The 26,608-nt window shown below is 42.3% G+C and overlaps 3 protein-coding genes, 1 non-coding gene and 2 pseudogenes across 4 annotated transcripts; 5 read left to right on the top strand and 1 right to left on the bottom strand.

Moving 5' to 3' along the window:
- Positions 1–1,763: 1,763 nt before the first annotated feature.
- Trnam-cau (transfer RNA methionine (anticodon CAU)) lies at positions 1,764–1,836 on the top strand. Its single transcript has one exon. It is a non-coding gene; the product is annotated as a tRNA-Met (tRNA).
- A 218-nt stretch (positions 1,837–2,054) lies between these two features.
- On the top strand, positions 2,055–3,227 carry LOC149099675 (uncharacterized). Its single transcript, XM_089276888.1, has 2 exons — positions 2,055–2,829; positions 2,949–3,227. Exons 1-2 carry the CDS (start codon positions 2,152–2,154, stop codon positions 3,225–3,227), a joined length of 957 nt encoding a protein of 318 aa, XP_089133014.1. The 5' UTR covers positions 2,055–2,151.
- A 1,778-nt stretch (positions 3,228–5,005) lies between these two features.
- Positions 5,006–5,740, top strand: LOC149099674 (uncharacterized protein F54H12.2-like). The gene is given in 1 exon segment (XM_089277068.1): positions 5,006–5,740. A coding segment is annotated over 1 exon segment (735 nt).
- Positions 5,741–6,268: 528 nt separating this feature from the next.
- Positions 6,269–7,021, top strand: LOC110058124 (uncharacterized; annotated as a pseudogene).
- Positions 7,022–18,383: 11,362 nt separating this feature from the next.
- On the top strand, positions 18,384–20,221 carry LOC149099673 (KRAB domain-containing protein 2-like). Its single transcript, XM_089276887.1, has one exon. It carries the CDS (start codon positions 18,983–18,985, stop codon positions 20,219–20,221), a length of 1,239 nt encoding a protein of 412 aa, XP_089133013.1. The 5' UTR covers positions 18,384–18,982.
- A 2,416-nt stretch (positions 20,222–22,637) lies between these two features.
- LOC110059200 (uncharacterized) lies at positions 22,638–24,463 on the bottom strand (annotated as a pseudogene).
- Positions 24,464–26,608: the final 2,145 nt, after the last annotated feature.

Genomic DNA, 26,608 nt, shown 5'->3' with positions numbered 1-26,608 from the left:
AGTTTATCTGCGTCTGAGAAATAGAGGACGAGTTATTTTCTTTTTCTAGCCGTTCGAGTATACGCATTCGTCTAGGACCGAAAGGTCATCGTTTGTGCTGAAGTTTGAAGATGAGTTTTTGTTCTTGTCGTTTTAAAGCGAAGTCACTGTTTCTTAATGGATAATCATCTTCAGAGGTTAATTCTGTTTCTTGCATGAAGTAGTGACTTTTATCCTGAATGATTTTGACCGAGACTTTAGAATGGAAATGAACTCGTTTACCTTCAGGCGGTTCCTGCTTGATTTTCTTCTTGTTCTTCTTTTTGTCCGTTTTCTTTCTTTTCTTGGTACTTAGTGGATATTTGGCGGGCGAATGAGGATTGAGACTATAATCTACCAAACCTTTACCCTCCTCCTGCGCTGGGTCCGGTAACATATAGCGCATGGGGGATTCATCTGGACTGGGTGTCGGGGGCTCCATGCTTCCTGTGACTGATCACGACTGAAACTGAATCGAAATGAAACTGTGTCCTTGTATTTATAGGGTTCTGCTTCGACCAATCAAGAGCCAGTACTTTCCCATGACGTGGTCAGTACTTTTCCATCACGAAAGTGATTTTACTTGATTGACAGGTATGGGTGTATAAAAAACGCGCTTCTACTGCTTGGAGTTCACTTGACACGATGGATTGCAGCGAGGAGACTCCCCTGGTTGAAAACAAGACCACCTTGAAGAGAAGGAAGAAAACGAATCCATTTCCCAAGGAGTCAATCCCTGTTGTTAAGATGGAGGTGGAAGAAGAGAAAGAAGAATCTGATGATATTTTGATCTTGTTGATCAAAAAGACCATTGATACCATCATGTTGGAGGAAGCTGCCGAAATGGGGAATAAGATGGATAGGTACCGAGGCGCTTTGTCTCGGGGGATTTTGAAAGTGGCGGAGAAGATGGATGCAGCGGGAAGTCGCGTCAAGTTGCATAAATTGGTGGACGCCATGCGATTAGGGTGGAAAGAGTGGAAGACGAGTGGGGATGAGAAAGTGACCCTTGACACGTTCATGAGAGCCATGGACAATGAACATTGGTTTACCTTGTGATTCAGTACTTTTTTGGGTGGCGTGTTGCGCTATTGACCAATGAGCGTCTTGCGTTTTTTACTATAAAACATTGCGGTGTAGTTGTTGTTTTTATCTTTTGATTCGAGATGTTGACCGTGTTGTACAGTAACAGTAACGAGATCGTTCATTTGATCGTATCGCCTTTGGGTTGCATCGATGAAGACAAAGGGGTCGGTGACCTGTTGGTGTTTGACATTTTGTTTTATGGTAAACCTGAGCACGACTGGACCATTCCTGAACTACTCCATCGACGTCCTGAGTGGGGATGGCAGATTCTTCCTTTGTTGAAATCTCAAGTGCACAGAACCTTTCTGTTCACCATCGATTGGTACTCCATGGTCTACATCAAGGAATTGGATGTGATTCGTTTTGTGCCGGCTGTTGTTCCGCCGGTCAGATTGAAGGACCGGTTCTGTCTATTGGCCACATCGAGTTTGACCTTCATGATGAGGCAGAAGATCAAGAAGATGGTGGAGCCCCTGACTCATGCCCGAGATATCTCTGTCAGACTGAGCGATAAACTGAATTGTCCGATTTCATTGGGGACTCCCGCTTATTTCAGGGAACTGACTGAAAAGATGGAGGACTTGCTGGTGGAATTGATGACGGAGAAAGAACAGTGCGACCTTGTAAATAGTTTCAATCACTGTTTGATGAACGAGGATGACTAAATGGTGTAGTGGTCAGCACGTTGGGCTCATAACCCAAAGGTCCCAGGTTCGAATCCTGGTTTAGTCCCTTTTTTTGTATAAAAAACAGTGATGTGAAATAAAAAAATCATTTTTTTGTCAGCATGGCTAGTGCATGGTATAGTCTGTGCGAGTGCTGCGAGCTTTTATATGCGAAGTATGAAAAGAAATATCCCATTCCCTCGTTGATAGGGTTTGACCCCGAACAGGTGTTTTTGGAGACGCATGTCGAAGAGGATGTCTGGCGTTTTGTCGTCTTCATATTGTGGTTGAAACGACAACCCATGCCAATCGCGTGGTACTCTATCATAAGACGAGAACACCCCGAGCTGATTAGACAAGCTCTGTGCCAATTGTCGACATTATGAGTAAGAAAAAGAAGATGGATCGGTATGCCAATTTGGTGAGGTCGTACAAGGATCTCAGTGTCCCAGGAAGTCTGGGAGGCGTGACGCATTTTGCCAAAGCCCGAGGATTACCCATTGGACAGGTACGCAAGCGATTGGAAGCCAGTTTGGGCTACATGCTTCACAAGCCCATGCGTCATCGTTTTCGTACTGTACCGGTCATGGTTTACGGTATCGACGAACAATGGGTGGCAGATCTCATCGAAGTGGGGAACATTGGCAAATCGAATCGAGGGTACAGGTATCTATTGACGGTGGTGGAAGTGTTGTCAAAGTACGCTTGGGTGGAACCGGTCAAGTCAAAGACTGGCAAGGACATGACGGCTGCCTTCGAGAAAATTTTGAAATGCAGTGAGGGCAGGATCCCTCGCAAGTTGCAAACCGACGACGGCAAAGAATTTTACAAGACCTTTCAAGTCTTGATGACGCGAAAAGACATTCGTCATTTTTCCACCAGTGGTGATACCAAAGCCAGTGTGATCGAACGATTCAATCACACCTTGAAGAAACGCATGTATCGATATTTTACGGTCAAGAACACGTTCAGTTATTTACTGGTCTTGAAGGATTTGGTGTTGGGATACAATCGTTCCTATCACCATAGTACAAGATGCTGCCCGAGAAAGTCAACCTGGGTAACGAAGAGCAGGTGTGGAAGAATCTGTATGCGGATCGACTGTAAGCCAAATGTGTGCCACCCGAGTTGAAAGTGGGGGATCGGGTGAGATTGAATAAGAAATATCGCCTATTCAAGAAAGGGTATTTACCGGGTTGGACTGAAGAAGTGTTTGTGGTGGCTCGTGTTGTGCCGGGTGTGATTCCTACCTATAAGATTAACGAGTGGGATGGAACACCTCTGAGCGGTACATTTTACGCCCAGGATTTGCAGAAAGTGACAGTGAAGGGCGACGATCTATTTCACATGGAAAAGATCATTAAACGCAAAGGGGATAAAGTCTTGGTTCGTTGGAAAGGTTGGCCAAACAAATACGACACGTGGATTGAGAAAGGGGCATTGGTCAAGTCGAGATGAAGGAGTTTTATGTACAATTGATCAGCAGTTCCAGTACCACGGAATTCCCCTCCAATCAAGCCAACAGTTTCAAGAACTGTTTGCCTTACCAGATCCAATTGAAAGAAGAAGGATGGAAAGTGGGTTTGAGTAGTATCTCTTACCCGGTCCCACCCTTGCGACCTCATCAATCACCGCCTCGCCGACCACACCTCTTCGAAGATGATGATGTCTTGTTAGAATTCGATTGGACCATGGAAACCTTCCAACGTAGTTCCAATGGTCTCTGGTTTCCGTTGGTCTACCGCAATGGATTTTACATCAAGGGGGCCGACCTGCACAAGGACCAGGTCAAAGTCACGAGTGGTAAATCGCTCATGCGATACTTGGTCAATCGTTTCCAACATCGTCTGACTGAGTACATGGAACGTGGCAATGAAACTCTATGAGCTCCCAACGGTAAAAAATACTACCCCGTGTTTCGTTGGGAAGGTGATTCTTTGATCATTGACAACACCGATATGTTCCTCAATCAAAAAGAAAGTGAAAATAGATTGCGACCCAAAGTGTGGTTCGGTCCTAAGTTGGTCAAGAAGATGAAGTGGGTGGAAAAGACTGGAATTGATGATTACAAATTGACCAATCACGTGGTGAAACTCTTCAAAGACGACAAAGTGCCCACCAATTTCAAACTCGATTGGGTCAATCAAAACAACGCTCATTCCACTAATTTTTGGAACATCAGAGACGATGGCTCCTTACAGCTCAGTTCCTATTGCAATTGGCACTTCGACTATCTGGACGAGCTCTATGAACAGAGCTATGGTGGTAACGTGACCATCAGTGAGACTCTCCGTCCGCCCATGTATGTCTATTGCAACGTGGCGCAAAGTACAGTGATGGGGAATCAAGTCACCGATCTCTTGAGAGAAGTCCCCCACGATGAGAAGATGAGCTTTGAACCTGTTAACATCCAATATCTACCGGTGCACAGTGACGTGTTTGACATTATTGAGACGCAAGTGGCCGAGAACGACGGTGAGTTGGTGAAATTTCCTTCAGGAGTGGTGACTGTCACTTTGCATTTTAAACATGACGGATTTTTACGTGAGTCTACCGAGCCACAGTAGTAAGACCGAGTATCCCAAGAACCGATCCAATCATTTCAAGATTTGTCTCCCTCATCCTTTGAAAATGGAAGGCGTGAATTGGAAAGTGAGACTCAGTAGTATCTCGTTACCAGACCCCAAGAGTCAACTACCTCCCTTGTTGCAAGGGGACGATGTGATGTTTGAAGGCTATTGGTTTGTGGAAGACACAGTGCAATTGAACAACCGACACAATGCTGACGGGGCGGATTTCAAACCCGAACACCTTCGGACAGGCGATTTGTCCAATCTGATGGGTGTGGAATTCATGAAGACTGTCAAGACTTTTTTTGACACCACCGTGATTGAAAAGAGGCTTCGAGCGGGTTACCTGTTCACGGATAAAACGACCAAGAAAAGTAATCTCTTGAAAGCTTACTGAATTTTGACAGAGATGATGGAGACACCATCTTGAAACCTCAAGGCTGGTTCAATCATGTCAATGTGCCCAATACCTTGACAGCCACTCAACTGACTTTGACACACAATGATTTCAAAGCTCTACCCCCCGAAAGACAAGACCTGGTGCGTGAGTTCAGAACCCAAGCCGCTAGCATAGACAGTATGACTCGCACTTTCAGCTTTGTACCCCACATCAAAGTGTTTCACCTCAACAAACTCTTGATACCCAATGTGTAGATTGGTATCCAAATGTACTTCAATTCACCGGATGTGTGGATGTGGCAAATGGATGGCGCTGTGGCCTTCCGTATCGATTCCAGAGACATTAAAGTGAAATTGTATCTTTGCCAAGTGAGACTCAACCCCTCTGTCTACAGAGAATTGATGAATGACATGGGTAGTGGGAGAAACATGGTCAGCTATCCCACGGTCAGAAGCTAGATCAGGACCTACAACATCACCTGAAACGAGTTACACTATGAAATTACCAACCCGTTCCAGAACCGGTTACCCAACATGCTAGTGGTGGGATTGGTGGCTTCCACAGCCTTCAACGGAGCCGCCGACGAGTATCCCTTCACATTCCAGCAATTTAATCTGACCAGCATCAAACAAGTGGCGAGAGGAGAAACCTATCCCTATCAAGCCTTGGAATTGCTACATGACAATGGAAGTAAAGACCTGAGAGGCTACAGGCAATTTCTACAAGCCACAGGAAGTTTGTGCAAGAGCAAAGGAAACATGGTGAGAGCAAAAGATTGGGGACGAGGTAAAGGATGCACTCTGTTTGTATTTGAGAATGCAGCCAACGGTTGCCTGAACAGTCCAGTGTTGAACCCCAAGCTGAGCGGTGAGTTGCAGTTGGTGTTTGACTTTGGAGCCGATCAGGGTGCTAACGTCACCGCCATCATCTATGCTGAATTTGAAAATCTCCTGGAGATCAATAGCAACAAGACCGTGCAATACGACGTGTACCAAGTCTAAAATGGAAAAAGTCAGTTTGAACAATGTGCAGTTGGATGTGTTGGCCAGGAGTCAACCCAGTTTGAAACCCTATTTTTACGGCACAGTGCCTTACGATCGTTTACCTGAGAAACCCAACAAGAAAGGACCCACAGGTCACATCGTCAACACGGACCCTCAAGGCCAACTGGGTCGACATTGGATTGCGCTATGAACGTTCGAGGACGCTTGCAAGATCATGGATAGTTATGCCCTTCCATTGGACACCTACATGACCACTGAACCTTTACAGAGGTGGTTGGATCAACATTCGAAGTTCAACATACACAACGGCAAGAGTCTGCAATCGCTTTACAGTCAGAGTTGCGGCGATTACGCTTTGATGTTTTTGATCGATCGATCGAAAGGTCATGACATGAACACGTTTCTATGTCGTTTCAGTCCTCACGATTACGTACAAATGATCATAAAGTGGGACAAATGTTAAAAAAATTGATACACAAAGAGCTGAATTGGGATCAAGTATGTCAATGTGATTACGTGCAAGACACTTGTACCTCTCGTTGCGGTGTAAGACATTTATTGTAATAAAGTTTGAAAAAAATGTATATGAAACGAACTCCTCTTTTTTCTCATCCATATGGGACTTGACCATGGAACGATGCGAAGCATTTTCATTCAACACACCTTCTAGCATGATGGTGGTGGGTCCGTCAGGATTGGGTAAAACGGTCTTCACCACCAAATTATTGGTGGACAATCTCGATTTGTTCGAGACACGGCCCAAACACATTTATTACTGTTACAGTTCCTAGCAAGACGGATTCAAACTCATGAAAGAGTATGGGGTGAAATTCCATCACGGCATTCCCGACTCCGATCTCTTACCCATCTGGTTTCCCAAGGGTGGCTTACTAGTGTTGGACGATCTCATGGAAGAAAGGAGACAACAACAAACGGGTCTTGGATCTTTTCACCAAAGATTCCCACCATCGAAACATCACTGTGATCTATTTATCGCAAGACATGTTTCCACCCGGTAAATTTTCCAAGAGCATCTCAAGAAATGCCCATTATATCGTGGGATTCAAGAACCCTAGAGATCAACTGGGGATGCGAAATTTGTTGTTACAAGCCTTTCCTTCGCGATGGCAAGATGTGCAAGACACCTTTCGAAAGGTGACTGATCGACCGTTTGGTTATCTCTTGTTGGACTTACATCCCAAAAGCCACGACAATCAACAGATTCTCAGTCATCTCCTAAAAGAAGAGGGCTGCATGCGAATGCATCAGTTGAAGTGAAGATGCTGCGCAGTGAAGTCAAATGGTTTCCGCGATTCCTAGCCATTTGTCAATCGCAATTTGACTGGTGCATGAGTGAGCGAGATGTGGAATACCAACCCATGAAACAGGTCTTGCAGTGCACCGGTAAATGCGAAGTGGAAGCCATTTTAAACGGATATAACGACGATAATTTCACAGATCACATTCAATATAAACTGCTGTTGGCACAGACTGGTGGCTCGAGAAAAGAAATATACCAACCTTCTACAATGAGTAGTTTATCTCCAGCCGGCGTGGGTACAACTCCCAGTATCATCGCCCAAGCCTTACCTTCACCTCTTTCACCGCTGGAGGATATCAACTTGGCCTACATTTACAACGACGACTTTTTGAGCCACTACAGTCAAAGTTTGAGTCCGGGAGTGGGCACGTCCACTATGCCACCCCTAATGAATACACCCCCCGCTGGTGCAGGCACCGCAGGACCTCGTCCTCTGGCTCAAAGTACGCCAATACGTAGTCCCTCGGCTCAAAGTAGTCCACGCTCCACGGGTAGTGTGGCTGGCATAGGTGCGAGTCCTCCCCCAGCCCAAGCGGGTCCATCGGGTTTGAGCACTCGTCGAGACGTACCAGGTAGAGCTCCTACACCACCCGGACGAGGGTATATGGCTCGTACAACCACCGGTAGAACCACCATGGGATACAAGACACCAGCCAGACGAGGTCGAGGTGGCAAGCAACCCAGACAGGGTCGAGGTGGGAAGAAACCCAGACACAGTTTCGGCGGTCCAGATAGAGGTAGAGGTGGTCCTGGCAGAGGCGGTCCTGGCAGAGGTGGTGCAGGAGGCGGTGGTGGTGGAGACGATGATAATGACGATGACGACGAAAGCAGCGCTGTTTCCACACCCAGACGCATGGATCAAGACAGTTTACAACATCAATTGCAAATTTTGTTGAACGATCAATGACAAACCGCTCGAGGACAACGCATCGCTGGTATCACCACCACATACAAAGACAGAGGAAGACCCCAAGTGACTCGCAATTCAACCAGTGTCTCGAACTGAACAGGGATGACGATCGACGTCAGTTTACTCAACGGTGCTTACAGAAATAGTGTGGAAGAGGAATCCTTGTCGCGATTGGATGGATTGTACAAATATTATCATCGACAATGGTGGTATCGGAAACAAATGTTTTACCATTTCAAAAGGTGGTTCTGTTTTCTCAATCGACTGGCCTTACTCATGGCCTTGAGCATGATCATAGGCGTGCTTTGGGAACAACATGTGGTTGTGGCCATCTTAACTGCCTTAGGAACCTTGGTCAAGGGATGGAATGATTTCAAGAATTTTTCCATGAAGATGGACATGAGTCATTTCGCGTTCACCATGCATGAAAAGACCTTGATCGAATTGAGAACCTACGTGCGCGGGTTTCCCTTGGATGAGTTCGAAGGCTTCCTCATCAAGTTGCAAACTATGGACGACACCATCACGGATTTGACCCAACCCATCAAGGACGCCCACGTCAAACAGGATGACCTGAAATTTCGTTACATTCCTTACCAAAAAGAGCATAAATTAGAGGACCCAGCTGCATGAGGGTTCATTGTTCGCCATGAAACAGAAGGGTGGTAACCTACCCACGTCCCTCCTCACTACCACGGGGCTCGCGCTCATGATGAGAAGAAGACGTCAGAAGAGAAAGAAACAGAAAGGCGGTGTCCTGCCTTTGGCCACTCTGGTGCCGGCAGGCATCGCACTGGGTAAAGCCGTGGGCTTGGGGGCAGCTTCCGGAGCAGCCAGTTACGGAGCCAAAAGAGCCTTGCAAGCCATTGGTAAGAAGAAGAGAAAGAAACGACAAAGTGGAGGGAACATCTTTGCCAGTGCCACCAAAATGGGCTACACCTTGGGAAAATGTAAGGATTACCGATGCATGGGTTTGACAGGCGCGGCTCAAAGCACCTACCGTCATTGCAAACAACCTTGGCTCTATAAAAAGCGATGAGGAAAAGCCTCAAGTCATTCAATACCATGAATGCTGAACTTGAAGCTCTATACAGATCCTTAATAAACAGTCCTCAGAGACTTCAAGACCAGTACAACAAGAAACACAGTGTCCTTAACACCGGTGAGTTGCCGTCCACGGTTACAACGCGTAGGAAACGCAAGAGAACTCCCACCATGGCAACACTTTTCAAGAAAGAGATAGAAAAAGAAGAATGAAGAGGCATTGGTACGAAGACAAGTTCGGAGATTTGAGAAAATTCATAAAGAAACCTCAAAAGAGAGCGCCCACCAAGAGTCGAGCCAAACCACCTGTCTGTTTTAATCGTAGAACCACCCTCTTGAGTTTATTGAAACGCATCCCAGCCGTCAAGACACCCTTGGCTAAGATGATGGGATGAAATAAAAGCTCAGTCTTCACTCCAACCACGTTCAAGACGACGACGTAAGCTGTCCAGGCTCTCCCGACCCAAGACACCGCAACGAGGTGGAGACAAAGTGTTGGGGGCGGCGCGGTGGTTGACCAACCTTTTTGACAAACAGGTTCAAAAGCACCGACCCAAGTTGGAACGTGCCATTTGCAAAATACCCTTTCAATCCACCCTCAAACCTGTCAAGAAAAAATGCAAGACCACGTTGCGTGTTCCAGCGGGTGCGAAAGTGGTGGAGTCGATTCAAGGCATAAAAGACTTCACTCCTCGCTACTGATTCAGAAAGAGACGATGAATCGATTATGGCGACAACGTCCGTTCTTGACCAGTATTCTCCAAGAAGCCAATCGTTTCAAACGTCAAGAGATGTTGAAACACGCCAACGCCGACCAGATCGATGCTGTCAGTGAAATGGTCTTGAATCTGTTGAAAAGGAGAATTCCCATCAAGCCTCAGACGCTTCGAAAACTTCAACGCCATAAGAACGTGTTGCGCGAAGTGGGGAAGCGCAGAAATTCACTGACATCTGTTGGATCAAACAGGGAGTGGATTCTGGCAAGGTTTGAAAGAGTGTTACGGAGCATGTCGTTAAAGACTCGAGATGCAGATGGTTACCCCTTGCAGGGCATCGATGTGGTGCCTGAACGTGTGAGCGAGAACAGAAAACGAGTCGATGTCAAAGACAACCTGTCGAAGCTCATTGGGTTGTTACAAGAAGCCAATCACAGAGAAGAACAACTCAAAGTAGTCCACGAGCGTCTGTTAAGAAAGTATTGAGCTCTCGAACAGGAACATTTGGCTTTAAAATACGGTAACAGGTGCGACGATTGCATACGAGTCCAAGACGACGTGGAAGACGTCATCATCCCCTGCAAGACCTGCGCCAACCCCGACGAAACCATCAAGAGTCTGCAATTGAAATTGGAAAAAGCCCACCAAAAAGCAAGTTACTGGCAAGACTGTTTTGAAACCGTGTTGCAATATGACAGAAGAGGTCATGATGGTGGTGGTCAGTGAATTCGAACGTTTACAAGATTACTACAAAGGACAGATTCCCCAAAGTGCCCTGTTAAACAAAGCAGCACGACTAGGCGCTGAAAAACAATTGATCTTAGGGAATCCCACCATTCCCGACGGGATTGCCGTCAAGATGGCCAAACCCTTGGCTTGTAAACAGACTCAATTGACCAAACGGATTCACACAGGAGGTGCCCCACGGGCTGGCGTGGGTGCCCCTGCACCGGATGAAGAAGCCCTGGACAGTCCCTTGGAAAACTTGTTGAAACAAGTTATCAAAAGTCAAACCCCCGCCAGGATCAAGAAAGAGGTGTCAACACCAGTGGTGGCTGGTCCCTCGGGGATCAAAAAGGAAGTCAAACTGCGACGACTCTTGCCCGAAAAACCCAAGGCCGGTAAAAAGCCTGCATCAGGTAGTAAACCTAGCCTAATACCACGACCCATACCTCCATCAAGTGGTAAGAAGCCCAAATCGGGTGGTTTGAAACAAAGCGTTTTGAGTGGAGCCAAAAAAGGCTTTTTAAAGAGCCTTGGTCAAGATCCCAAATCAATTGACGACGACACCGACGACGAAGAAGGTGGTTACAGCCCCAAGAAAGTCACCAAGAAACCCCAGAAGTGCAAACCCACAGCGGCTGAACGCCTGAAGCCTTGGGAAGAGTGGGAAAGACCCAGTCGGCGACGTCTTGGCTATGACACGGACTAGAGCCAACAAGACCAGGACCCGCAAAAAAGCAACGCGGCTATGGCTTTGACATTCAGAAACTGTTGAGTAAGACGGGGATCGAATTTCATTGGCCGGGGTATCAGTACATGGGACCGGGCACCAAACTGAAAAAACAACTCACCCGAGGAGATCCTGGCATCAATCGTTTGGACCGACTAGGCAAACAACACGAGATCAATTACAGTCAAGCCAAGAATATACAGGACAAGTGGAAAGCCGACACCAAGATGATCAAAGCTATTGACAGGTTACCCGGTAGAAAGACCATGACAGAAAGGGTGGTGAAAAGAATCATGCAAGCCAAGAAACGATGGAAATTGTAACTTTTTTTAATCACGTTTTGATTAAAGATACATGTGTTCACTTATTTTGGGCTTTCTTCTTCTTTTCGGTGTTCAAATAAGCCACTCTAAAATTGTTAAAGATCCCTTTATCCACGCAATCGTAAAAATAACTGCAGTTGGCAATGGCCACTATATTGGACATATGCTCCTTATCAAACATAGATGCAAAGCCTTGACATTCCAGGCAATGGGGACAGCGGCAGGTCTTGACCACACAAGCCCGAGTCACCACCTCCTCATCGTGGATGGCACACTCCAGCAAGTGATCCAAAAAATGGTGAAAGGCATCCCCTTTCTTATCCCTCTCCACGCGCAAATCGTAGCGGTAACACATCTCAGACAGATTGTTGTAGATCAGACCCAGGGACAGGCGAGCGGCTACATCCTCCCACTCGTAGTAGAACCTTTTCTCAAGAGGCGTCCAAAAGACCAGACCCATCAAAAAGACGTGATGACACATGGCACAGGGCGTTCAACCCGGGCACATTGACGGCCACGCATAGCCCATGGATCTCCTTCTGCGTCATAGGAATGCGCGAGACCACCTGATGCTTCAAGAAACACAGATCAATGAGATCCATGTCCTTCTCAGAAAAGTGATCGTTCTGAATCACGTGATCGTGAACGCAAGTCTCAATACGACATTTGGGGCAAACCAAGCACCCACCGTTCGGTGGTTCCCTCAGACAGGACTTGTGCACCCCCTCTTTGCAGCATTCCAACAGGAAGAGCTTTTCACCGTCCTTCAAGTCGGATTGAGAACACGCTACAAATTGAATGGAGTGATCCACAGGATTAAACCAAGCCATTTTTTTCTGAAAAAAACATTTTAATGAATATTCAATAACCTTTTACAGGTGGGACATGTGTCATTCCCCTAGTGGGACGACGCCCTATTTTTCAAACAAAAAACTGTGTGCCATTAATCGTATCTATTCTATAATAAATGAAAGACTTCACATGATTACATCGTCTGATAGCCTGATCCAAATTAAACACCAAAAAGGCCCTTCTCTGTTGACCTGATATGTCTACATACTTTCCATACCATTTACAATCACAATGTTCATTCACCCCAGGTTCGCATGGAATCAACAGAGGTTTACACAAAACAGATCCTATCTCCCATTTCATTTTCAACGCGTGAAACTTTTCAATCTCCTCGCATAATTTCTTTCTTTTTTCTTTCTCCACCTCATCTAAATGTTCCTGACTTATTTTCAAATCCACAATTCTAGACGCAATATGCCATGGCAGTAAATCCCAGTAGCTCTCAATTTCTCGACTCAATTTTACTTTGGTCTTCACATCCATTTTTTCTAAGGAAAAAAGATGGTTAAATTTTCTTTAACGTCATCTATGAAATGTAAAACTTGTTGCAAACAATTACCTAACATCACCGCTCGACCGTTAAGAACCAAACACTTTTTCATGATAGACGGTGTCAGACGTTACATTCACATCCTTCCAATTGACTCCGTTACAAATAAAACACTTAAAAGGTCGACATCTCACGTGACCTAGGTTCCATTTACATTTCACGTGATGATACATTCGAATTAATTTACAGTTCTTTTTGTTCATCTGACACCATGTCCAATCGTTCCTGTCGCAACTTCAAATCGAGAATGAAAGTCTCTCAAGTTACTCTGGTTTACAAAAGTGGTGATGTAACTGACCCAGGAAACTATAGGCCCATTTCAACTCTTTCACCTTTCAGTAAGGTATTTGAAAAATTAATTTATAATCAACTATATGATTTTCTGGAAAAACACAGCATCCTGTATAGATATCAGTTTGGTTTTAGGAAAGGGCACTCAACAGAGCAAGCCATTTTTGAGATCACTGACACCCTCAAACAGGCAATGGAAAAAAAGCTGGTTACCTGTCGTGTTTTTTTAGATTTTTCTAAAGCATTTGATACTGTGAACCATAATATTCTTTTATCTAAACTCTACCACTATGGCATACGAGGAACAACCCTTAACTGGTTTGAAAACTATCTACATAATCGCACTCAGTTCCTTAAGATTGGTAGCATCCAATCTAGTCCTGAAACCATTACTTGTGGAATACCACAGGGATCAACTTTGGGTCCTCTTCTATTCCTGCTTTATATTAATGACTTACCTAACTGCTCAAAAAAACTATCCTTCCGTATATTTGCTGATGATACAAATATGTTTTATGCAAGTGATAATCTGCATCAGCTTGAGTATGTCATGAATGACGAATTGAAATTAGTTTTTAAATATTGTATCATCAACAAACTATCTATAAATCTTACCAAGACTAATTACATGATAATTTCATCTACAAGACTAAGACTGTATGTACATATTCCTAACATTGCACATAAAAGTCAAATTAAGTATTTAGGTATTTATGTGGATCAAAATTTACAATGGGGACGGCAGATCCAGCACATTAATAATAAATTAGCAAAAAATATAGCAATTATTAACAAATTGAGATATTTTGTTGATCTTCATACATTGAAACAATTGTATTATTCTTTCATATATCCATACTTATCCTATGCTATCATAAGTTGGGGTAGTGCATGTAAAACTAATTTACGTAAAATCATAACTAAGCAGAATAAATGTGTCCGAAGCATATTCTTTGCTTATAGCAGGGAAAATGCTTCACCATATTACAATCTTTTAGGAATTCTCAAATTTGAAAATGTGTACAAATTAAAAGTGGCTCTATTTACTCATAAACATTCCAACTATATTCCATAGAACCCTTACTCCGGCATCTGAAGTCCATACCTACAATACAAGATTTGCTGCGAATTTGAATTTTCATAGGCCAAAAGTAAATAATAGCTATGGGTCCTCTACTTTCTCTTTTGTTACATGAAAACTTTGGGAAATTATTCCAACAGAATTTAAAAAACTGCCTTACACTTCCTTTTATAAGCAATATAAACTATACCTTTTAAATACTCAATATTACTCTTCTGTATTATGATTTATTCATTTAACTTGTTTATTTTGAATACTTTTGTTATTCACATTTTACTTCCTTTATTGCATTGTTTCTATTAATTGATGTGTCTTGTCTTTTATTTTTGAACGTGTCAGTGACCAACTGGATAGCATATGCTTTTTTGGTCACTGAGCACATTTTGTTTTGGTTTTATTATTATTATATTTTCCTTATTTTAATTAATGAATTTTTTGTAATAGTGTGCGATAGTGAAATATGTCTGTAAATAGTGTCAATAAAAAATCTGAAATCTGAAAATCTGAAATCTGAAATCTGACTGAGGTAAAAATCGATTATTCCAAGCGAATTTTCATCGTCTACCTTCCACTGGAGCGAGGAATTCTGATAATTTCTGCATCTGTTTATTACTGCTGTTGTAAAAGATGTCTGACAAAGAAGCTGAGGCTGCTCCTGCTCAAAATCCTGCTGCTCATTTCTCTGGAAATATCATGAACTTTGAGCGACCAAAGTTCAATGGTCGCCAAGAAAATCGCCTCAAAGCATTAAAAGCATTCAAGAAAAAATGTGGATATATCTTCACAGGAAGCCTCGTTTTTTTAACATATCTGAGGAAAGAAAGTGTATATTGGTACAAGATTGGCTCAGACCGGAAGGCCAGAAGATTTATGACAGTTTAGACTAGGGCGAGGATGATTATAGTAGTATAGTACGCTCCAATAGGGCCTAACCAATCAGCGTTCAGGAAAATCTGACGTGGCACTGTGTGGTGCAACGAGAGCGCAGTATTTGGCATTTTTGTGTACAAGTCAGTGGTAATTAGCTAAAAAAATACTACGTCACGATTTTATGTTCGGCTCATATGGGGCCTAACCAATCATGTAGCAGCATTATGTCACGTGACCGTGTCGAATGGAGTAGGCATTGTCAAATGGAAGTGCGTTGAAAAAAATGGTTGTGCACCAAGGTGTTGATGTTTTGAGAGGTGCCATTCAGCAAGAGTGGTGATTATAAGTTTTGAGAGGTGCCGTAGTTGTCGGCTGCGTGCCAATGTTTTTTTTTGAGAGGTGCCGTTGGTCATCAGCGAGTGCTGATTAAAAGTTTTGAGAGGTGCTGTTCAGCGAGAGAGGGGATTAAAAGTTTTGAGGTGTCGGCTGCTCGCGTGCGCCAAGGATTTTTGAGAGGTGCCGTTGGTCATCAGCGAGAGTGGTGATTAAAAGTTTTGAGAGGTGTTGGCTGCTCGTGCGCACGCCAAGGATTTTTCAGGAGGTAGCTCTCGTGCACGTAAAAAGATGACACGACCATGGCACGGGAAAATGTTTCAATAAAGTTCTTTTAACGAGACAATGTACATGGTTTGTTGGGTGATTTTTTGCATCATGTAGAGGGCTTGTTCATCATTGGTTCCCAGGTGTACAAAGGATAATATCATTTCGTTGGGGGTGAGAAATTCTCCGTGCAGGCCAGAAGACGATTGAAAAACGCGTCCAAAGGGCCAGATATCGGAGAGGTCCGGTCTCAAGTACACTGGATAGGTGAATTGTCTGTTGAGAAAGATGAGCATGGCATCATCGTGGGGGTGAGGTTCTTCCAGATGGATTTTGCAGGCAAGGGGTCTCTGGAAAAAAGAGGGAACAATTTAAAAAAAATTGCCCCGGCCAGGAATTGAATCTGGTTTTCTGAGGCCACAACTCAACGTCTTAACTATTAGACCACCGAAGCGCTTGCCTCTTTAGAACTTGCGTTTGCGGCTGTCATCGCTGGGTTCAGGGACAAAGGGTTGGCCGAAATTCACGGTTTTACAATGGCCACAAAATCTTTGACTTGGGTGTAGCCACCACGTGTTGAGGGCTCTACAACTTCTGTGAAAGAATTGTTTGCAACACGGGGTAAGGAAATAGTCGTCAATTCTGTGTTTTGGAGAGAATCCTTCACCACACCATAGGCAGCTTGGGTTGGGAAATGACATGAGTCTGAAAAAATGACACAACTTAATGTTTCTAGTACATTCTGGGCTGACGTGGCTTATTTGAGGGCGTGCTAATGAATGACGTGTGTGAGCCCCAGTAACTGATCGTCCAAGCTGAGTTTTATTGTTGATACTCTATAATCAAAGGCTCCTTCGAGCTACCTCATGGTATGTGGTAATTACTCTATGAAGTGCTGTCCTTTGCCTCTTTTGGAACTAAGAAGTGTTGCATTTGTAAGGTGTTAAGTTGAAAAGTGCATCATGTTAATAAGCAGCCATTACTTGAGCATGTTTATAGAAATAAGGTCTTCACCTAATATTTATATAACATTTTGACAGGAAACACTGGTAATCCTTTTAGTGTCTTTTTCTCTGTCTGGATTATGAACATCAGCAGTGCAAATATTGTTTTGACAATTTGCGAAGATTTCATTAGTTTGCACATCAGCACTGGATGTGTTAGGGTTTTGAGCAAACTCGCCCTACTCTTCATGGGTTGCGAAGTTATGCCATCTACCCATGCATTTTGCACTTTTATGCCTTCAGTTTTAAATAATTCACTAGTGTCTACAAGATATTTGGCTGCATTTGATACTTTCTTAGGTCTGACAATCTGAAACTGATAGTGATGCTTGTAACCAAGTTGCCTTTTAAGTTTTAATGGAATGGTCTGTGATTTGCTTCTTGGCCTTGGGAGACAATGAACAGTCAAATTTACATCACTTAGGACATTGACAATGTTTGCATGAATAGACAATTGACCACCCCTAGATAGTTCACAGATTTGCATAAAAGGTATACGAGGTGATATTAGTCGCTCTTCTAGTGATGTGAAATTGAATACATTAGGCTTATAAGGAAAACCCATCTTATTGGCTTTAGAACAGATGGGTAACCTACCTTGTTTTAGACCTTTTTTATTGCAAGTTAGACAGTTGCTTTTTCAGACTTTTTTTAGAATTTTTTTTTATTGCAAGTCATGCAGTTCCATTCAGTGTCATTGACACTTTTAAAACCAGTAATACAGGACTCAATAATATCTAGTGAACATGCCCTATATTTGTTTGGACCACATATCACTACAGAGCACTTGAACCACAATTGGTCCCAACAAGTGCATACATATTCTGGGCCACATGCAATGTTTTTGTAAAACAAATTTATCATAGAAATTGCATCGTACTTGTTTTCTTGTGACTGCAACTCATGACTGCTACCTGTTAGTAGCGATGCACCTGCTGTTGAAGACCTAAATGTAATAACTGACCTTAAATGTAATAAACTCCTAAATGTAATAACATTTGGCCTTAAATGTAATAAACTCCAAAGTGTGACAACATTTGGACTTAAATGAAACAACGTTACACAAACGTCATCATTCACATAACCACCTCGTTGTTTAGTAAAATAATCACGTGACACTACACACAATCCCTGTAAGCGGGAATCCTTATTCCAGCCTTTAAATTCCTTCTCATACAAACAAATTTCGATAGGTTGGTAATAGCGTGACGTTTTTGTTTCTAAATCTACTTGTTAACCAATATAGTTCCGCAGAAAATATTTTCAAGACGCCAGCGATTTATCAGTCCGTTCTTGAATCACAACCTGATCAGTCCAAACAACAATTCCAGACAAAACTATCACAGTGGTACCGGATGCCGTGATGACAACGTCACCAGGATGCGACGCAAGGTGCATTTGAAATAGCTGTTGTCGTTTCATGGTTTAAATGCCTTTTATATCTCGATTTGGCTCTCTTGTGAGACCACACACAGCGAGTCTGGATAGTTCGATCCTTCAATCTGTCTCCTTTTTTTATATACGTAACTGTGTCTAGAAAAAAAGGTCTCAGAGTCTGATATTTTGGCTGTTTACAATTTTCCCAGTAGGATGATGTGAATCTGCTTTTTCTTTAAAAGTATCAATTGTATTATGCCCCATGAGGTAATATTTCGCAAATGACGAAGCATTTCCAAACTGTAGGTTTGAAAAACTGTTTAACAAAGAATTCCTGCTTTAATGATTGTGTTTGATTAACATAATTGGACACTGCATCCAAACTCGACAAACATTTTGCCTGTCTTGAAATGCAAAATGAAGAGCGCTATCCAAGGACCAAAAGTGCGAGTTAATTAGTTTCCGATATCAGGAGATAAGATGTTATCCCTGTTATCCTTATCACCACTTATCAGTAATCCTTGTTTTACTAAAATGAACAAGTCGGATAATACAGCAAATTGAGTTTGATCAAACACTTACATACTCAACAAATGTTCCACAGTTGCAATTATAATTAACATAAAATAACATTGTGAAAATATTATTAAAGAAAATTACTTTCATAATTTAAAAAAGAACACCAACTCACCAATCCCAGGCCGCTCGCCGGTTATCTTCAAAGATCACAAATGTACATTGGATGTCCAGACACTTAATTGATATCTGTCTGAAAAAGCGCACGTGCTGAATACCGTCATTTTGCTTCAATTAGCTAAGAGTAATGAGTCTTTCTATTTGATTCAACATGGGTTATACCGCTTTCGCTATAGCAGTTGCATTGGCATTATTTTTGCATAGTTCCGTGGCCTTAGATGATCGTGTAAATTCACAAGGAAACAGGAAGCCTTCTGTGTTACCAGACGACATTTATGAAGCCCTGATTAATCTGGCTGAAGGTAAAGCCCTGCCACCAGTGAAAGAACGGACAACGGCAATGCGCACAGCTGCTGTTCGATTCTGGAGAGCCAAGGGTAGGATATTAGTCAAAGAAGAAAAAGGGAAAAAAGAGCTCTATTTTGATGGACGTCGAATGTTAAGATCTTCAGAGGTGAACGAAATAGTCGCAAGAGAATTTGACCGAACCAAAGGATCTGGCGCAGCGAAGTTAGCTTGTGGTCTCAGGGACAACTTTGTTGGACTAAGTCGTGATAAAATACAAAATATTCTAAACACCGACAAAAGTCACTATCGTCGGAATGCCAAGTTTATGAATAAGGCAACACTGAAACCACTTAGAGCTAGAGATGTTCACATGAGACACCAAATAGATCTAATCGATATGGGAAGCAAAGGATCTGTCAAGTTGAATGGGAAGTTGTATAGATACGTGCTCACAGTGATTGACGTTTTTAGTCGTTTCGTTTGGCTTCGTCCTCTAACAAACAAATCAAGCAAGGACGTTGCAAAAGAACTGGAAAGTATCTATATGGAGCATGGAGCACCACGTATAGTTCAAAGCGATCAAGGAGGAGAGTTCAAAAAAGCTGTGAAAAAGCTTTGTGAGCGCATGGATATTAAATTGATTTACAGTCGCCCTCGGCACCCCCAGTCGCAAGGCAAGGTTGAACGTTGTCACAGGTCACTGAGATCTAACATAGAGTATGACCTTAGTAAAATGGGTCAGGACGGTGTCAACTGGGCAAAACAAATTCCTCTTTACCAAAGGATTCTAAATAACGACCCCAAAGAAGTAATTGCTCACAAAACACCATTTGAAATTTATTTTGCACGGAAATGTAATAATCTTCGAGAAAGCAGCTTAGAAGAGGAATGTCTCCGTAGCCCTGGAAAAATTCGCCCAACAGAAAATGACCGGAAACTACGTTCCCGGCAAGCTTCTAAAGTGCGAAAGCAGGCACAAAAAGCGACCAAGAGGTGTGATAAGCGTGCACAGCGAACACAGCTTCGCCTGAATCCGCCCTCTGTTTACAGCGTTGGAGAAACAGTTTATTTGCGTCTAAGAGGAAGATCATTTAATAAGTGACATATAACTGAGGCTCGTGTAGAAGAAAGAAACATTCAGTTACATACCTATAAGGTTTCATACTTCACCACTAACGGGAAAGAAAGAAAAGAAAAGAAATGGGTCCCTGTAGATGACGTCACTAGCCTTACCCTACAGCGCGAAAAACAAAAACAAAAAGTAGCAAAGCTGTCAAAAAGGAAAAAAAATCAGCACTATAAAAAGTATCACATAGCTATGAGAAAAGACGACTACGTTGAGGCTATTGAAGATCAAGGCTATAAAATAGCATATAACCCACCAGGAGATGGTAACTGCCAATTCAGTGCACTTTCACACCAGCTTCAGAAGCTAGGGATTTTCAGATCTGCCGAAACTATGAGGGAAGAAATAGTTGATTACTTAGAAAGCAACCCCTATGATAACGAAGGTTTTCCTCTTTTGGAGCATTTGGCAGATAATGAGTTTGCTTCCTGGAGCAACTATACAAATCATATGTCACAAGATGGGGCCTATGGGGATCAGCTAACACTGTATGTGGCCGCGAACTTATATAACATTGACGTTCAAATAGTATCTTCCCTGGGAGCTGGTGGGCAACATGTATTCAGCCCGTCAGCAAGTATTGCAACGGCCACTGTGTACCTTGGACATTTTGCAGAAAATCAAGGGGAACATTTTGTGGCCTTGGAACCAGTTATGAGCGACCACGACAATGGTGAGGAGGTACTAGAAGACATCATGGAGGAATATGCGAGTAGAACTGAAGGAAACATTGACATGGGTGATACGGTTAATGATGATGACTGTGATGAAGAAATTGAACAACAAGAGGGTGCAGATGACTTGGGAGATGTTGTGGTTGAAGTTGAGGAAAGTGATCAGCCAAACGAGACAGCCTTGCAGATAATTGAGGGTGGAGAGGAACAAATAGCACTTCAGTTTGTTCCTAATGAGGATGTTGGCTCATTGGCGTCTGGATCCAATAGAGATTGTTGCATCGAAAACCTGCCCAATGAACTTTTAGAAAAAATCTTCCAAATGGTATTGATATCATCGGCCGCTCTATTTGCCGGTAACGCGTGCCATTCATACCAATCGTTATGTGGAGTCAGTACACGGTTTAGGGCGGTGACGCAAAGGCTAACTCGAATGTTGCCGAGGGTTTATATCTCCGGCAGAGTGCAATCTTTTGTTATAAGTGTCCGTAGCCTTATCAAGAAATATGGTACCTCAAGCGGTCTGATCACGGAATTAAAAAGCATCATTTCCGATCCAAAATGGGCCAATGCCTGGTTGGAGATTAGGAAAGACGGATACGATTGGTGTGTCATCAAAAGAATTTTTTGGAAAAAAAGTAACTCATGGTGACCTTTCGATGAAGCAAAAAAAACCGGCTAAAAAAACAAGCTTCAATGAAAAGAAGTCAACAGAACTTTTAATGTTTAAACACTGATGTTGTATCGTTACAAACTTTTTACTTTTTTGTTAGTGTTAGTTGTGTCTAGAGAAAAGTAACAAATACTGACTTTTTGACAAAGCTGAAGAGGAGAAGCGACAAAAGAGTAACCATTCACTGCAAAGAAATGGACAGAACTGTTAATGTTTAAATGTTGATGTTGTTTCAATACATAATTTGTTTAAAAAATTACCTCCGTTGATGCATGTTAGCTGTTATAAATTTTATATCCTTGATAGCCTTAAGTTCAAAATTAATAAACTAAAATTAATAAAGTCATATATAATTACAATAAGAACTTTGTCCAGTTGAGACCCAGGATATCTCATCATTCGAAAATGAAACCATAAAATATCACTCCAATGCTTGATAGATTTAGCCAAGCCTAAAAGCAGTGCTTCCCGTTTTATTTTTAATTTAAATCTGAACTTAGAGACCATAGACAGATTAAAAATAGGACTTGAGCCCGCGATCCAGTGGAGAACAATTACCTAATCAGCGGTCAAAATAAAAGAATACGTAAGCCCGTGAAATAGTCATGTGATACTGGTCAGCGAATACCTTTTTGACAACTGTCAATTGGCCATAACATGGATGCCCAATATCAAATAGGATATAAGCTGACGATAATCTTAACGTTGACATATTTCTGGAGTATGGCCGCCAAGTTCCGCTCTGTAGCCCTTAGATTCGGGCCGCTGCAGAGCTCCGCTATAACTGAGTGCAATGACGTCATCAGTCAGGTGACAAACCCAAAAACACATGTTACTCGTTGCGATAAAAGAACCCTTTTAATGAGACGACAGATGGTGCAACAGATCACGTGGTTTATGCAATAACAGTGAGTTGATTAATGACGCCTTTGATGACGTCAATGATGACGGAGTATAAACCATCTCATTTAAGTCCAAATGTTGTCACACTTAGGTGTTATTACATTTAAGGCCAAATGTTATTACATTTAGGAGTTTATTACATTTAAGGCCAAATGTTATTACATTTAAGGTCAGTTATTACATTTAGGTCTTCAACACCTGCCAGAACCTCGGCTTTTTGTCTTTTTCTTACCGACTGTTTGGTTATTTGCCCTATGTGCTGCGGGTTGTCTGATTTTCGTTTTCTAAAGAAGCGCTGCTCAATTTCTCTGACATGTTCTGGGCTCAATTTTGTTCTTTTAGCAGCCTGGTGTTTCTTGTTCCTAGATGTTTTTCTATTAATGTTGAAGCCTTGTACTCGTGTTTGATTCTCATTTATTCTAAAGTTATCATCAGCTCTTCTGTCTTTCATGTATTCTCTCATGTATTTTCTTCTGTAAGCTTTACGTTTTTCACTGTTATCAACTGGTTTGTTTTCATTTGCATTTCTTTGTTTGCTGTTGTCTCTTATCTCCATTGTTCTGTTTTCTACTATGGAAACATAATGAAATTCATCTAGGTGTCCAATGTAAATGTTTAGGGCATTTGTAACATTCACTGGTTCAACAACAATAACTGGAGAAAAAGTTGGATTTGATTCAGCAATATGAATTGATAAATTAAGACAATTGGCAACAGCTTGAATTATGATAGCATCAGCCCATGTTCCTTGACATGACATCCTTTCCAAATAACTTTGCCAAGAATGCTCAGTTTTACTCTCTATAAAATTGTTCAGGGTGATTCACTAAATACTGAATGCCAACACTGTGCACATAGAAATGACTATTAGGATTTCCAGAGTTGATGTGATACAGCCCTAAAAAAGCAATCACCACCTCCTTCAACATCAAGTGCAGTTCTGCCTAACTAAGACAATCTGAATTCTAATAAACAGACAGAATTTGTGGGTGGTATAAAAGGTACTGATATGCAATACTCATTTGCAGGACCAGGATTTGACTCCATATCTCCACTCAGTGATATGATTCTGCTCAAAAAATGATACGTTTTCATTTGGAGCTGCCTTAATTTTCTGAAAATTTTACCTTCAGCTATCATTACAAAACAAAGGCAAGTTTTGTTTTGGAGTCCTTGTTCAAAAAATACACAAACTTAAACTTTGTCTAATGAAATACTTCTTTGAGAAAATCATGAATTTTAAACGTCTATATCACTCTAAGAAATGACAATGATGGTATCCACACAACATAGCCCTCAGCTTGGTGCATTTCATGACATTAATTCCTAATGTATAATTTCACCGAAATTTTTTTTTTTGCCATTAGAAAGTCTGGTAACCATTTTGTAAGAAATTCTGGAGGGTTCTCTTTCACGTGTCATTCTAAACTGAGGATGGGAGACAATGGTAGCTCAGAATTCCATACATTCACATTTTTATCTGCATTTCTGTACTGACAATTACTTGACAACTGAACTGGTATTTTATTTTGATTTTCAAACTGCTCGGGTATTGCAGGATTACCTTCGATGATCAATTGCTCCTGACCTTGGTGTATTTCAGGTGGTCATTCAGCAGGTAACAGATCAGCTGTTTGGCATTTATTTGTTGTTTGATATTTTGTATTTGTTATGGTATTTGTTATTTGGCGTATATTGTATTTAGCATTTGTTTGGCAGTTGTGTTCAATCTCTATACCTTGTCACAGTTGTGGCATTTAAGTCCCAGCGAGAGGGGAACTTGACGAAAGCTTCATCGATCTCCTTTGTTATGTGACATTTTCTGAACAGCTTCCTAGCGAATTGCGAAATATTAAAAGCGCATTTAACTTTAAATCATACTTCCTGCGAGTATTTTCAGAAAATTCAAAATGCAATACAGTAGAAGGAAGGCAGCTTACCTTTTTCCCCAGACCATAAAGCATTCATTCCGAATAGTTCCTTTTGTGCATTCTATTCCCCGTCGTCCAAATGTATCTTGGAGACATCGTAACTTTTAAGACTTTAAAACCCATTTCTTTCCACTCGAGCTGTTCATTTGTGAGGTCTTCAAAAGTATACTTTGATCAAAGATGGAGCGAAAGGAAAGAAAACTCGCCTTGACAATTTTTGCGTCAGGCTCAACACAACAGACGCCATTTTGTAAACATGTACTGCCACGCTTGTCCCACCCCTCCCCCCACGTATATGAACATAAAACAATAACACGACTGTGACAAAACCAAACCTAGTATGGGGGACAGGGGGAAAGGTGTTTAATTCATATTTAATGCGGATTTAATGCATAAATTAATTGTCTAACGGGAATGGAGTGACCAATCCAACCATCACTATACCTCATGGTATGAAGTACATACCATGAGGTAAAAAGGGACAATAGGACTGCTCTAAAAAGGGATATTACTGGTGCATGCACTCTTGGTGATAAATGCGTGGTGAATGCAGTAATGTCCATTGGTGGCCAAGTGGAAAATGGATGAGTATGTGATGAGAATGTGGCGGTAAAGGGCTCAAATCGCGGTTAGTCTCCATGATCGCAGTTGTTGTTTTTTGTGCTATACGCTGACACCGCAGTCATGCCATTCCAAGGATGCTAAGATTTGATGCGGGCATGCGCTCCCCTCGGGCAGAGACTTTTTCAGGACCCAAGTCACAGTCAATGTAAAAAATGACCTGCTCTGTTGTTCCTGACGGGAAATGGTGTCCACAGATGATTTTTGAAAAGATATTTATAATCCAAGTGCCAAAAACCCTTAATGAAGACGATTTGAACCTAACGCACGTGCCTACCTGACTAAATGTCATGCCATCTCCACAGCACGTGCCAATAGCTCAAAGGCAGATTCTAATTATTCATTAAACATGAAAAAAATCTGTCTAGACCGACTGGTGCCCAGGAGATTAAGATAAGAAAAAATGAATTAAATCCTTCAAAAAACTACCAGGCATACGATACCATATTTTTTGTTTATTCGTCCACTCAACTGGAACGTGACTTAAAAAGCTTTAAGTTACATAAAAGTGACGGCTAGCTCTAAAAATGCAATGTTCTCTGGGTCAGTGTCAGTGTTAAATCGACACGATATGTCTTCAGCAAGTGTCAAGGCCTGGAAAGGTGGAGAGGTGACTGTTTCTGGAGACTGGTTTGGTATTGTCTCTGTTATCTGTGGACGGTTTTGATCTTGTTTTCGGCGATTTTGTCGGATCCTTTCCCGGTGGTGTTCTCTATAACGTTTCTGGTAGACTTTGTCTCTTTCCCGAATGCTCTCTCTGTGCTTCATCCTGTATTGGCGGTTTCGTTCTCGGAGTTTTTCTCGGTGGCGCTCTTTGTAGCGTTTCTGGTTGATTCGGGATCTTTCTTGGATTAATTCGCGGTACTTGGCCTTTATTTACGGACACATTCTCGGGCTTTTTTAGGGTGTCGGGCACGATTGATCTGCCTCAGTTGTTTGATGTGCTCTTTGTTTTCGGCTCTGTATTTTCGAGCTTTTTCCTGTAGCATTTCTCGGTGTTGTTCTCTGTAGCGTTTCTGGTAGAGTCTGCTTTTTTCTCAGAAAGATTCGCGGTGCTTGGCCCTGTACTCACGGGCATATTGTCGGAAATATTCAAGGTGTTTGGTACGATATATCTTGGCCGTTTGTTTGATACGTTGGGCATTTTTTCCTAAATATACTTTCTGCTTTTCTGTTATCATGTTTAGGGGCAAAAAAATTATGACAAAGCGGGTTGGTTTTCTAGCGCGTGCTAGGGGTAGCCGGTTGACGCCATCACATTTTTACTAGCACACGCCATCTTTGGGTGTGGTAATATACGCCATCACATGTTTACTAGCGCACGCTTAGGGGTAGCCTGTTGATGCCATTTTTTGGGTGTGGTAATATACACCATCACATTTTTTTTACTAGCGCACGCTTAGGGGTAGCCTGTTGATGCCATTTTTTGGGTGTGGTAATATACACCATCACATTTTTTTTACTAGCACACACTTAGGGGTAGCCAGTTGACGTCATCTTTGGGAGCTTAATACAAGGGAGAGGTAGTTGTGGTTAGCAGACATTTTTTGTTTTGACAGGT

Source organism: Orbicella faveolata, unplaced genomic scaffold (assembly GCF_042242905.1).
Source record: "Orbicella faveolata isolate gen_17 unplaced genomic scaffold, um_ofav_v1 contig_46, whole genome shotgun sequence".
NCBI lineage: Eukaryota > Metazoa > Cnidaria > Anthozoa > Scleractinia > Merulinidae > Orbicella > Orbicella faveolata.
The sequence above is the reverse complement of the archived record's forward strand: the minus strand, read 5'-3'. Positions and strand labels throughout refer to the sequence as shown.

Bases quoted from the DNA above. Each gene is read 5' to 3' on its own strand.
- LOC149099675 (XM_089276888.1), top strand. From the start codon at position 2,152: ATGAGTAAGAAAAAGAAGATGGATCGGTATGCCAATTTGGTGAGGTCG. The intron at 2,830-2,948 runs GTAACGAAGAGC...CGCCTATTCAAG, and splicing joins GCCCGAGAAAGTCAACCTGG to AAAGGGTATTTACCGGGTTG.
- LOC149099673 (XM_089276887.1), top strand. From the start codon at position 18,983: ATGGGTTATACCGCTTTCGCTATAGCAGTTGCATTGGCATTATTTTTG.